Source organism: Scleropages formosus, chromosome 4, assembly GCF_900964775.1.
Source record: "Scleropages formosus chromosome 4, fSclFor1.1, whole genome shotgun sequence".
Lineage (NCBI taxonomy): Eukaryota > Metazoa > Chordata > Actinopteri > Osteoglossiformes > Osteoglossidae > Scleropages > Scleropages formosus.
In genome coordinates, this window is record NC_041809.1 from 30483860 (window position 1) to 30497435 (window position 13576).

The 13576-nt window shown below is 37.0% G+C and overlaps 1 protein-coding gene across 2 annotated transcripts in view; it reads left to right on the forward strand.

Annotated features, from left to right (window-relative positions):
* Nucleotides 1-13576, forward strand: part of gabra3 (gamma-aminobutyric acid type A receptor subunit alpha3) — an 85646-nt gene that overhangs the window by 29292 nt on the left and 42778 nt on the right. For both annotated transcript variants that reach the window (XM_018751763.2, XM_018751765.1), the window contains exons 3-4: nucleotides 1468-1586; nucleotides 4529-4596. In XM_018751763.2, the coding sequence (XP_018607279.1) occupies nucleotides 1468-1586; nucleotides 4529-4596 (187 nt within the window). The remainder of the gene's footprint in view (nucleotides 1-1467; nucleotides 1587-4528; nucleotides 4597-13576) is intronic.

Genomic DNA, 13576 nt, shown 5'->3' on the forward strand with positions numbered 1-13576 from the left:
TTTTGCAAAGTAGTAAATGGCAAAAAGTTTTCAATTTTTTGCACATTATGTGTCTAGAAGGATTATTAAAGTCTATTTTTCTTTGCAAAGATACAAAGTAATAATAAAATGCAGATTAATGCAGATTAGACAGAAACAGATTTTGTCACGTGTTCCTTTTACGTATGACACCCTGACATTATCTGTCACATGGAGACAAGGCACGATCCTAAATTAAGGTGAGGAAAACATTTTGAGTTGAAGGACCAACACAATCCTTTCTCATTCCATCGGAGAAGCTTTACGTTTTATTTAGTTTACTTTTTTCACTTCAGCGGTGGCACATTTACAATGTTCTCTTCTCCAAGATCCTTCCTGGCACAGCTAATCCTCCTCGGCTGGTGTTTGTAGCAGGCGCAAGGGAAGGAGAGAATGTGTCCATGTGTTCTAGGCCCAGATCTGCTCGCTCTCCGCTAGTCAGCGCTAGGGCTATCTTTCAACCCGTCCCATGACGCTCATCAGTATGAGGTTCCAGTTAAAGGTAGGTCAGTATGGCCACTTAATGTGGTCAACATGGGGTGAGGACTCTATATGTTAGCATCATTTTGTCTGAACTGGCAGCTGGTAGAGTTTACACCAGGCACTGATCTGCGGTCGCAAATTTGGAGCTTCCACATTCGGATGCATCGGAATTGATGCAATGCGTTCAGCATCCTTTGGAGCGACATTTATTAGCACAAGTGCATGACTGAGTGGTTTTGTCATCAACAGAAAATGTTGAGGGGGTGGGGGGATGGTGGTGAGGGGTCAGCCTGTCTCAGATTCTTGGTTTGATTGAAAAGGGCACTTACCATCTCGTTGCACTTGTTTTTTTGCTCGCCCTTCATCACACTATCACGTAGTTGGTCTGGGAGCAGAAACTCAAGAATAATAATTGCTCTGCATATTTGAGTCAATTAAAGAAACTGAGGTTTGAATGCATACTGAAGACCTCATTTACTGCTTGCTGAATATTATGCAAAACAGCAGAGCAGATTTCTGCACAGCGGGCTTCACTAATCCTTTTGGACCTCAATCTATTGTTTTTGCCTTGTTCCATGTCTGTGCTTGGTGAGCTATGTTGCTACACATCAAATTAAATCCAACATGTTTGTGTCTTAATTATTATGGAACCCATGACTGCTCAGGGCAGATTAGATGTCCAGAAGCCTTTACTGCTCCTTGCACAAGTGTAGCTTGACTTTCCTGGTGTGGCTGCTCTATAGGCAGAGGTCAGATGTTACATGTGCGTCTGCACTGAGCTTGATACGCATTTGATTCCTGTAGCTTCACACACAACCGTGCATTCACTGAGGTGATAGCAAGGTTTTCATTTACTGGCGAGCAGGACGCTGCCCTGACAGCTCCTGCATCATACATAGTGTTGCCCATCTAGAGAACTGCATTATCTTCTTGGGTTTGATCCATGTTTCCTCGTCTCCTTGGCAGGACGGTAGGACATAAGGAACCCATTCCTGATGACAGCAAAGACAACATCACGATTTTCACCAGAATACTAGACAGGCTGCTGGATGGCTATGATAATCGTCTGCGCCCAGGTTTGGGAGGTGAGATGCATTTCTGTATTTGCGAGAAGGGTTTGCGTGAATAGAAACAAGCTGGTCTGCTCACTAAACACGATACTGTGAGCCATTTCAGCCCCGAGATAGATTAGACCTATTTACTTACCTTATATGGTTTACATTATATGCTAAGCCAAACAGAACCAATGCTGGTAAATTACTGACTCTTGATGAGATCTGAAAGTTTACTTTTTAACCGTGGCAAAGCTTTATTCTGGTTTACACTGGTGGAAAAATTTTATATCGCTAATGGGGTTAATTTTTTCCCTTAAATCACCCTGTTACGTGAACTCTCCTTGTGAGAGTGGTAACCTATTACCATTATTTCTTATGGGGGAAAAAGTTGGTTCCTGGATGAAAAAAATGTGTTACCGAAGATCAATTAAAAGACCTCAATAAGAGATATTTTTATACATGAAAATGACACCAGCATATTACATATTAATAACAAAAAGTATTACTTATACCTTGTATTTTAAGGTTATACTTTTTTTTCTTTGTTATGAAAAACCACTTGCCCAACTTAGGGTTGTGGTGGTCTGGAGTTCAGGAGCTTAGAGCATGTGATCAAGTATACCCTAGATGAAGACATTTTGACATCATCATGGCCTGGACCAGAAGCTGTGTAGAGTTTTTTTGTCAGATAAGCATGGATGTAAGGTAAATGTTTATATATCTCAAAATATATATTATATTACTAGGAAGGTGATTAGAAATCATCAACTCTTACTGCTAATGTAATGCACACATTGTATTTTCTATGAGATGTGTGCTGCTTTGGAGAAAAGCATCTGCTAAATGAATCAGTGTAAATGTAATGTAAATGCATCCTGGAGATATTAATCTGGATGTACAATATTTGCAGGATTGGGATATGGCGGATGGCTTATTCTCTCAATTTATGTTGAGAGAAGCGGAGAATTGAATTGATAGTCCCACACTCTATGTGTTGTACCTAATGGACCTGGTGAGGGGTCGTTGTTGTTGTTGTTATTATTATTATTATGTCAATGTGACAGGACAATGTTCTCCCATGAAGTCTTGTTTTAAACATAATTAATACTTTGTACATAGTTAAATGAATTTATTCTGTTCAGTTTTTGTTTTTTTCTTAGTATTTATTCCATGTTTGTTTCATTGCTGTTGAGTTGATTGCTCTGAATCGACAGCCAGGGACAGGAATCACCTGTGTGGGGTTAAGTGTGAGTGTTTGTGGCAAGGTCTCCTGCATGTTTGTCAGGATCATGCCAAGTACAGACACACCTCTACTTACATAACTATGATTTACGGAAATCCAGATTAACGAGGAAAATTCCCAGCATACACATTATTTACAGATAGCACTTAGGCAAAACATCTGAAATACGTTAAGCGCAAGCTGGCATTGCCAGACAAGACAGGAAGATGCATCTTCCCAGTTTCCACATGTTTTGAGCCATGAACACATCTCCTCTCCTTAGTGTAGTGCTTTTTTTGCATATTTTTTACCCATTTCATTATTTACAATGCCTGGTGCTAAACGTGCACTTCAAGGAAAACAGGAGACATCTCGCAAGCGTACAGCAATCGATTTGGAGATGAAATTGAAAATAATAAGGAAGTATGAAGGTGGACAAAGATTACCGTATAATACAGGAACCAGGTTTAGCCATTTCAACTGTGAATACGATAGTGAAGGATACTGCACATGTAAAGGAGCATGTGAAAGGAACAGCTAGCATGGAAACAACGATAATAACGAAAAAAGTCAAGGTGCAATAACTGAAATGGAAAAAATTCTTAATGTTACTACTGTATACGTTGACTGGTCAGGGAGGAGGGGGAATTTGACATACGTAACTTTTGACTTACGTAAGGGGTTGAAGAACAGTCTATTTACGTAAGTCGAGAGGTGTCTGTACGTTTATGGAAGAGAATGCCTACATAACAGGACAAAAATTGATGCTATACTACATTTATAAGCCTGTTGTACGGAAAAAGCCATTACAGCAATTTGTTATTGCAAGGGGCCCGATTATGTGACAGACAGGCATATTTCTCAATACATTCATTCTAGCGGGTATAATATTTACATGGATTCGTGAAGTGTTGCTTCCTGCCTGGCATTATGTAATACAAGACAAACAATTTGAGCACTTTTTAATGTGTTTTGCTACTACTTTCTCCTAATTTAGTAATTTCAAGTTACTCAGTTCTCATGTCTCCCCTGTGAAACATAACATAACCCCCACAGTAGTTTAGGAGGAAAACATCTCTGCCATTATGTGTCGGTAGCCAACAATTTCTTTTAAGCTTCATTTGGTGATTTAGCACAACTGGAAGAAAGTGCTTTGGCATTACAGCATCGCAGGGACCGAGGAAATGCACATTTAGCCATGGTTTATCAGGCAATACACATCACTGTCCCTATTTAGTGCTCAGAAACAAAACTTTCACACTGTATACACAGATTTATTTTCACTTAAATTGAGTAATGTAATCACAACTTCTGTTTAGTCAATTACCAATTCCTTCCCCCGTGTAAATTAATTATTGCAAAATTATGATCTTTACCCCATACCATGGAAACACACTCTGAGAAAGTTAAGGGAACATGTTCTGCAAGCAATGATAGATAGATAGATAGATAGATAGATAGATAGATAGATAGATAGATAGATAGATCAAGCATTTGATTAATGGGAAAATGTAAGGGTGTTCAGTCAAGCTTGCAGCATTATAGATTCTGTAACTTCTGCCTGGAAGTACCATTCCCTCAACTAGAATATAATTTTCTTTCCCAGATTTTCTACCATCAAAGCCATTGCCTCAGAGGTTGAAATTGCCGGTAGATTTAGATCACATTAACTATGCAAGAGGATGAATTTTAGGTCATCTCCTGTTCAAATGGGCAACCTGAGTCATTTCCTCCTTTGTTTCCCTTCCAGAAAGTGTAACAGAGGTGAAAACGAACATTTACGTCACCAGCTTTGGGCCAGTGTCAGACACAGACATGGTGAGTTGGGCCTTCCTTTAGGGAGGCTTGTTTGGGTTTAAAGCCCTGCTCCCTGCAGGTGTTCGGGAAGATACAACATAGCCTATTATAAAGACTCCTCCTTCAGAACTCTGTAGGAAGCTTCCATGCGGAATCAAATCCATTCAACATTTTAAATTGCCAATTGATGCATCTTCACTGCAAAAATTGGGGAGTTTGTTATGCACAATGTTGTTAAATTTCTTTTATGATATCTTGAATTTAATTAAAATGTTTCTTCCTCTTACTATGTCAGTCCTTCCTTGTTTTGTATATAAGGAAAAAGTTTACATTTAAGCTTTTATTCAATAGTGCATCTAACAGCATATAAAATTACACTTGGAAAGAGAGGATTGTAAATTGAGACTTTGACAATTTAAATTTACTTTGAAGTTCCTTCAGAATTTTTCCTTGTGGCTCTTAAAATGTAGATGTTTTCCACTGGGTTTCAAGCACCTAAAGTGTTGCCAAAAAAGATGCAACATATTCCATGTTTTTTACTTCATTGACTGTGCAAGTACTGAAGAATTCTGATAGATGCATTTAAAAAAATAACTTAATTGGTAACACGGCAACATGGGGGAGCGTGTGTGTCTTAATCATGCACGTAATTTGGTTTGGCGTGTAAGATTAATCACCAAGGCAAAGCAGCAACACTACTCTGTGAGGAGCCTTATTTGCTAAAACTTAAAAGAAAACGGAACATATTTTGCTGTACTATATGAGCCATAAACGATATCTAATTACAAAACAATAATTAGCTATGCTGGCATGAACAAAATACTCGTTTATATCTTGATGGATTCATGAAGTTGTTGTAAGTGATTTATTAATTATAATAAGTACAGTGGTTGAAATACCTTATTAAATTGACACAATATATTTACGCTGTTTCTATTCCAACAACACAAGGTTCTTAATACCAAAGGCAACTTGTTTTGCTTGAAAATTCACATCTTGAGAATTCCATCATAACAGAAAAATTTGTGGTGAGTGTTTTTAACCAATTCACATTGCATAGTCAGACACCTTACTTAATAGTGCTGTACATCACTAACAATCCACAAGCAACAGAGACTTGCATCCAAAGCTTCAGAAACACTTTTCACGCTACTGCAGGACTGTTTACTGTGGTAGGGAGTGTACAGCAATTATATAATTGATATATGAATGGGTGCGGGGGGCGCGGTGGCGCAACAGGTTTGGCTGGGTCCTGCTCTCTGGGGGGTCTGGGGTTCAAGTCCTGCTTGGGGTGCCTTGTGACAGACTGGTGTCCTGTCTTGGGTGTGTCCCCTTCAGCCTTATGCCCTGTGTTGCCAGGTTAGGCTCTGGCTTGCGCCGACCCCACTTGGGACAAGAGGTTTCAGCAAGTGTGTGTGTGTGTGAATGGGTGCGGTACCTTACAATGCGTCTGTAATGCTATGTCTTTGCCACGCCACAAAATATACATACATTTACAAACACATAAAGGAAGAAAAATATAACCTGACATAGAATTCTTGAGTAAAAAGGGTACAAAAGTAAGTGTACTGCACATCATTGACATCTCTTGCCAGGATTTTTTTTTCCCAGCGTTTTACCTTGAGGTGTTTTAATCAATTGAAAAACACCAGATGTATGGCCATCACCCTACATGGGACTACCGGGCATTAAAATGTAGGTTATGGGTGAAAGTTTGAGTCATATGTGCATTCTTCATCTCCTTCTCCAGTTCTTTACCTCCTCTTTTTGCTCCTCTGCTTCCCTCAACTCCAAAGAATCATACCCTCACCTTCCCATTTGTTAGCTCATCTTACCTGTCATCCCACATTTCTTCTGACCTCTCCCAGGTTCAAATGGAATTGAGGCCAGTTTAATCAGCCCAAGAAGCCGCGAGGAGACCAGGCTCACTGGAGATAGCTGCGGCTAGCCAGGTGTTTGACCTGGACTTATTTCAGAAATTGCTACGGAAAAAAGAACCCCATGGGTATCCTACAGAGTCTATAGATAATGTTCAGCATAGGACCACACTTTTAAAGACCTTCACGAGGGAAAAATGATCATGAAAGTCTTCTACCCTGAGTTTAACTTGAAATATAAGCCTCTACAGAGTTTTGCCTTTAATGCAGTACATTTCTTTTGTATGTCTGGAGTGAAAGTAGCTTAGGGCCAAATAAGGGATTTTTTTTAATAAATGTGTATTTACAGAGCTAAGAATTGTTTTTTTTTTTTTTTTTTTGTATTATCAAAGGGACAAAACTTTGTTCTTCTGTGGCCTATTTGGATAAGTTGGTGACATGTTTCTTTTTTTTTGTGGCAACATATCCTTGCAGATATTTGGCTCCTATTACAAACTGCATTTTTCTCAAAAAAAAAAAAAAAAAGAAAAGCAAGGCGAATATCGTAAAGGTCTCCATATGCTGAGAAATTAGAGTTCGGGGTAAAATATTTTTTCGTGTCAGGGGCAGTGGCTGCAGTCTTTAATCTTTCTTCCCTGTCCTTGCTCAGGGGGTTTGCAAAAGCCAAATTAGTCATACCGTGAAAAACCAAAATAAAGAAAATAACACAAGTCAGGCGAGGTTAGCTGAGAACTGAATAAAAAAGTTAAACTAAGGAATAGCTGTTCTGAGAATTGCAAAGAATTTAGCAGCCTTAAAAGTAGTGATTGGAATGATAGTTGGTCATTACAATACTGACACTTCACTCCTGCACAGGCCTTAATGTCCTTCTTCGTCACAATAAGACAGAATTGTGTTCAGGGTGAAAAAGACTATTAGAACCTTGAGGGGTCCGATGCGTTCAGAAAAAAACCATTTTCATCTTTAAGGGACATCATGGGAATCTTCATTGTGTTGCCATAGCTACAGAACAAGCCATTGTGATGTTTTTTTAGTTCCATCAGTCCATGCATCATCCAAGCATCTGTGTCCCTGACTCAAACAGTCAAGCATGAATGCCATTCCCTGTCTCCTACAGGAATCAATCTAATAAATGAAAATGTAAACTTTGTAATTACAGAAAATATGAGAATATTAGAACTGCTCTGAGTACCTTTACATCTAGGCTTAAGACCCACATATTCAAAATACTTATGCATAAGCATTTGCAAGTTTTTTTTTTTTTTTCTTCTATGCCATTCTCCAACTTCCCTCTTATTTATTTCACTGTTATTCTCTTTTTATTTTGTTGGCTAATTGTGTTGTTGTGAGGTCGCATGGTGGAACAGCAGGTACCTCACAGCCTTGGTCTGTGGATTTGAATCCAGTTGTCTGTGTTCTGTTAGTGTGTTCACTCAAGTTTCCTCTCGGTGCTCTGATTTCCTGCCACAGAGTAAATACCCAGTGTGTTTTCGGGGAATTGTTGACTCTAAACCGTGTGTGTGTGTGTGTGTGTGTGTGTGTGTGTGTGAGAAAGAGAGAGAGACTGGTGTTTCATGTACCAGGGTGTACCCTGTGTTTCCTGTATTGGCTCTAGACCAGTACACTGACGAAGCAGTTATTAATAATGGATGGGTTTTGTTATTCTTTTTTCGCAGTAATTCTGAAATCCTGTTTTTGTTCTTTGTCTTTTTTCTGTTACTCTTTTGTTGATCTATTTTTAAGGGTAGCATTGCATTTTATTATTATTGTTGTTATTATTCTTAGTACAAAATTTTGTATTTAAGAAGTTTTTTTGTAAGTGCCGGTACACTGCTTAAAATATAAATATTATTTTAAGCCTTGTTTGAAACAAGCAATGCTGGAAACGTGACAAATTTATTCACTCACATTAACCACTTTTCCTGTACTAAATACAGAAAAAGAGTTCAGACTTGGAGACTGAGAATGAAACAGAAGAACTTCAGAAGAAACTCATGAACATTTATTTATTACCTTTAAATGTGTGTATGTATATTTAGAGTAATTGATTTTAATGATTAAGAAAGACACACTGAAGTGACTGTCAGTAGCCCTCACACCACATCTACTCATTACTCAAAAGGGTGATCAGGCATGGCTCAAGAGGTGATTTAGACCATCACAGTGAAAATCAAAGGAGAAAAACAACTAAAACAATCAGTGTACATCTGACATCAACATAGCAATACCATCAGTGTTTCAGAGGAAAGGCTAAGGCTTTGTTTTAGGGTGAATTTTCCAACAGACCAGGATTACCAAAAGTGTAACACGGTCCTTCAATAGAAGGTCACTACAGAAGACCCCATGACATCGTGAGTTTACAAGACCCAAGCAGGACTGACAGATAATCATGCTCCAACATCACAATTGTTACACCCTGTCAGTTCCGTTGCATCAAGAGTGTCAGGTTCCAAAAATGTGCATGTCAACTGCTTTCTAAGTTGTATGGCTCCAGCTCCACCGACATTACTCAAAGGTCCTAGGAGTGTTCACTGATGCAACAAACTAGTGCATGCAAATATTAGAGGTAAGCGCCCTTCTACCGCATCCAGAATATTTTTAAGATGAACGGTGGCAGCTTGATTGCACAGTGTTACTCCATAGTTTTAAAGAGTTAGAAGAAGAATCCATAGCCTCATATATTTATTGATTTTTACTGAACCCTTTCAGATTAGGTATTTTTCTTAATACTCCTAAAGTGTGTTCTCACTTAGGCGACCCAGTGTTTACAATTATAACACTAGCTCAGTCACCTGCTATCTGTAACCACAGTGTGTTTCTATTTATAATTTATTCACTTAGCTGGTGCTGTTACACTCACAGATATGCACAGCTAATCACCAGCCTGTGATTTGTGAAAAATCCAAAAGAACCGTCTAAAAATAGTTTGTTGAGAATAAATTAAAAATACATGCACAAAGCTATGCCATATAAATATTCCCTTTTTTTAATTAAGATTTGGCGCTGATTTTGGAAGAAAATGTTTACAATGCATAACATGTTTCAGATGTGATCACTGAAATCAGTCAGGGAAGGAATGGTTGTAAACCTCATGTTTGGAGTTCACAACTTGCAAAGCATGCATTAAGACTCCATAAATCAGACAACCTCTCATGGAATCAAACAGAACGCACTGGCCTGGAACAAACTCTTTCCAAATGTGTTACGCCTCTAAGCTAGGGGACAAGATTCTGACCAAAAAAAAAACAGTTGATGATTTGTGGCAAACAGAAATATAGCATGCTGACAAAACATTAAGTCCTCACTCTTTTTGTAAAACTCTTAATGAGGTATAATGCTTTGTTGTTAATGTCAGATGAAGCCTTGGACATTTGGATGACAGCAGCTATTTCTAAAGCTAGTGGAAGCTAGTTTTCATTATGTGGTAGAATTTTTAAGAAGTTTAACATGTCCAGAATAACAGTAAAATGACACTGAAAGGATGCTGAATTGCAGCTATGTCAACACTCAAAGTCTAGAAGTTTGTGTGTGTATTGATTATTTTTAATGAGGGCTACATGTACAAAAGTATACTGTATGTATTAAATAACCAGAGGAAATGAGTACAAAAGAAACCAGAGGGGAATTAATTATTCACATTTATTATTTTTATGTATATTGATAAACAGATACCTTTTTTGTTTTTGTTTTTTTCCTCAATTCTGCCACAAATGGACAGACTAAGGTCAATACTGCTCCTAGACAATGTCCTGTATAACTGAATTAAATTTTTAGCATTTTGCTTCTGCAGTAAATTCCAAGCTCCGTGTTTTAAAATGAAAAAGATCAATTTGTAAGGTTAATAGACAAAAATATGAAGCTAAAAACAAACAAAATAAAATATGGTGTTTTTTTTTTACAAACACTGTATTTGCACTGAATGAACAGTTACATTACCTAAAGTATGCTTTTATGATTTATGTCCTATGATATCCTCACTGATGCAAAAGGTGAACATCCTTAACCAAAATTATTGATGGCATGTAGTAATCATATTGTAGTATATCCATACTAACTGCTTGTAGAACTCTAATATACTGTACCATTTGAAGTATAATGGATGTTTCTGTAAATGAGTATTTTAAATATGAGTTTGAGTGGGAAGTATTCACTTTTCAGCTTAATCACTAAATTGAAAAATGCATACACCTATGGTATTCAAATGGAAATTTGTTGATGGTAATGCTAAAATAAAGCAATATGGAAAATTGATTGGTGTTATGTATAAAGAAATGATAAAGCCCATTTAAATTAATTGATTTACTGAGTCTTATGCAAAATAATATCACGTGATGTTTTCATTTGAAAACCTGAGGCAAAAGTTTAAAAAAAAAAATCTCCAAAGAACATCATAGTTTTGTTAAACAAAGTATTCCACGTAGACCTTTAGTTGGAATGGCAGTCATTTAAATTTTTTGTGCTATATGTTGTGTGGTCATTCAGCTGTCCTCCAGATGACATGCTGCAATCATACATTTTAAAAGATTTATTAAAGCAGGAATGAAATCCAGATTTACACATTGCTTTTGAAGCTTCTGTCATCTTTTACATAGTTCCTAGTATTAGGGTTAGGGTTTGTTCAGCATTCCAATTTTTGTATCTTTTTTGTGTAACCTATTTCTAGGTTGTATTTACTGCATAGAACTGCAGTTTTTCGTTTTTATTTACATCCTGATTTTGTGCTGCTTTTGCCCTTTTTTTTTTTTTTTCTCTCCCCGTTTCCTAAAATGACTTACCTTTATGCTCTGTCAATAGCCTAAGGTCTAAGTTCTAAGCATGGAAGAACTCAGTGATGGTTGTTATCAGATCATTTTCAAGGATTTAACCTAACCCCTCCCTCCACATCTGTCCTGGAGAAAAACAAAGCATATCCAATGCTTTTTTTCAAGATGTCTGTTCCCATATTGAAGCTAGCTGAAGCAGTTTTAATATAATAATATAAAAGTTTCCGTTATGCAGTAGAAAATGTAAATGCCATGTAAAAATGTGAAAGTTCTGTGTCTAAAAAGTGACCCCAGTGCCTTTTTGTATTCATGTTACTTCTCCTTGAGTTTACCCACTGAAAAAGGCAGGGTTTAATAGCTATACAGTAGTTACAAATTCAACAGTTTAGAGGTGAGTAAGCACTTTGCTCAAGGGTTTTACAGCAAAAGATGGGATTTGAACCTGGCTCTTTAGCGCGTTAGACAGAAGTGCTAACTATTACAGTACTTGCTTCTCTGAATGAATGAGGGCAGCATAGGAATACATGAGAGAGAGGCTAGTTCTATTCAAGGTGAAGTAGAAAGGCACTGAAATATTCCTCATGAAATAGGTAGGCACTTCATTTTACATTTTTAAATGGGTTTTTCATATTAGCCTTGAAATCGGTGCACAAAATTTTAATTTTTTAAAATATTTAAATATGTGATGGGGAACAACAGATAAGCCCCTTCTGACAACAAGGTCCCTAAAAATTAAATGATTGCATATACTGATCTCCAGAAATAATACTTTGAATCAATCATGTCTGGAAAAAAAAATACTCTGGACATTTAAACTTTTCAATCTAGGAAAAGTTAGACCCTAGAAATACCTAGGCAGCTTAAAGTGCTGCTTCACTACAGTTGTAGCTAGAAAAAACATCACTGGAGTCAGCTTTTATCACCTTTTATGATGGAGAAAAACTTGATTCACAGTATCTGAGGTCAGAAACACAGGAACGGCAAACTCAGCATGCTTTGCATCGTATTTTAAACAGATAAAAATGCTTGTGTTTTCCCTTACTTGACAGGTACTAAAATTTACTGCTGTAAACAGGCAAAAAATAGAAAGTTAATTTAAGGAACATAAGCTTTCATGATTTCATGAAACACTCAACACATCTCAGTTAGAAAACACACGGCTCCCCATCTCAGTGAAACATTAAACGGAGCTCAGCTAGAGGATACAAGCTCTGTGCCTCCACGAAAAGCAGCTGTTTTTGACTTGACTTTTCTTCGAGGCATTGACTGACCTTCAGTTTCAGGCTGCATAGAACATATGGTGCTGGGTTCATTAATAGTTCTTCTTAAAATTCTATTTTAACCCTCTGTAGTCATACTACATGTATATTTTAGTATTTGTGAACCTTCACGGTTAATAGTGTTGCAGATGTTCTGTTTCTGAAAGTGTGTGTGTGTACTTGTGATTATACTGTATATTTCATGTAAAATGAAATATGCAGTGTTGATGATTAAGTAAAGTTAAGCAAAAGCAGAATTTTTATCTAATTCTGCCTATCTTTTCATAATACATAGTTTACCATGTATGTGTTTATGCATATTGAGACTGTAGTGTTCTTCATTAGGCATGATGTTCACATGCTGGCAAAGTACCCCACACTTTGAAACTGTCAACACAGCTGATGGAGTTGATTACTACAGATAGTTTTCCTCAATATATTTTCAAACGAACCAAAATAAATCAGATGTATTCAGTTCCTACTTGTGTATATTTTCAATTCTCCTTTATGTTGTAGATATTTTTTGAACCTTACTAACATATACCAATATAATTTGTATAACCTTACAATTTTTCTTCATAATACCTGTATAGTGAAATGCAGTGACAACAGAGATGAAACTCAGCACTTTCTTTAAAATAAAAACACAAAATTGCAGTCTACCCCACTGGAGCATCAGCAAATTGCCATGAACCACACAGCAGGAGCCTGATTTAGGGTCCCTGCTGTGCCACATTAGCCCCCACATCTATGGTGACGAGGCACAGGGAACAAAACAATGAGGTAATTAGCTATGACTAAACTGGGAAAAATACAGGTAAAATGCACACAGGAAAAAAAAATTAAATCAAAAATAATTATTTTTTAAAAAAATTTTCAAAGGGGTTTGAATAAGGAAGAGAAAAATATTTTTTTATTAATTTTTATGATTAACCTTAATCCATTTTACACTTGTAAAGTCACCTATTTTAAATGATTTATTTTTTTTGTTATGACAAATATGTCTGCTTTCACTTAAAAACAAAATCAATTATACTTTAAATGACTAACTGAAAGTACTGGTCATTGCAAATCTTTAATACATGTATTTCCATGTAGAAAA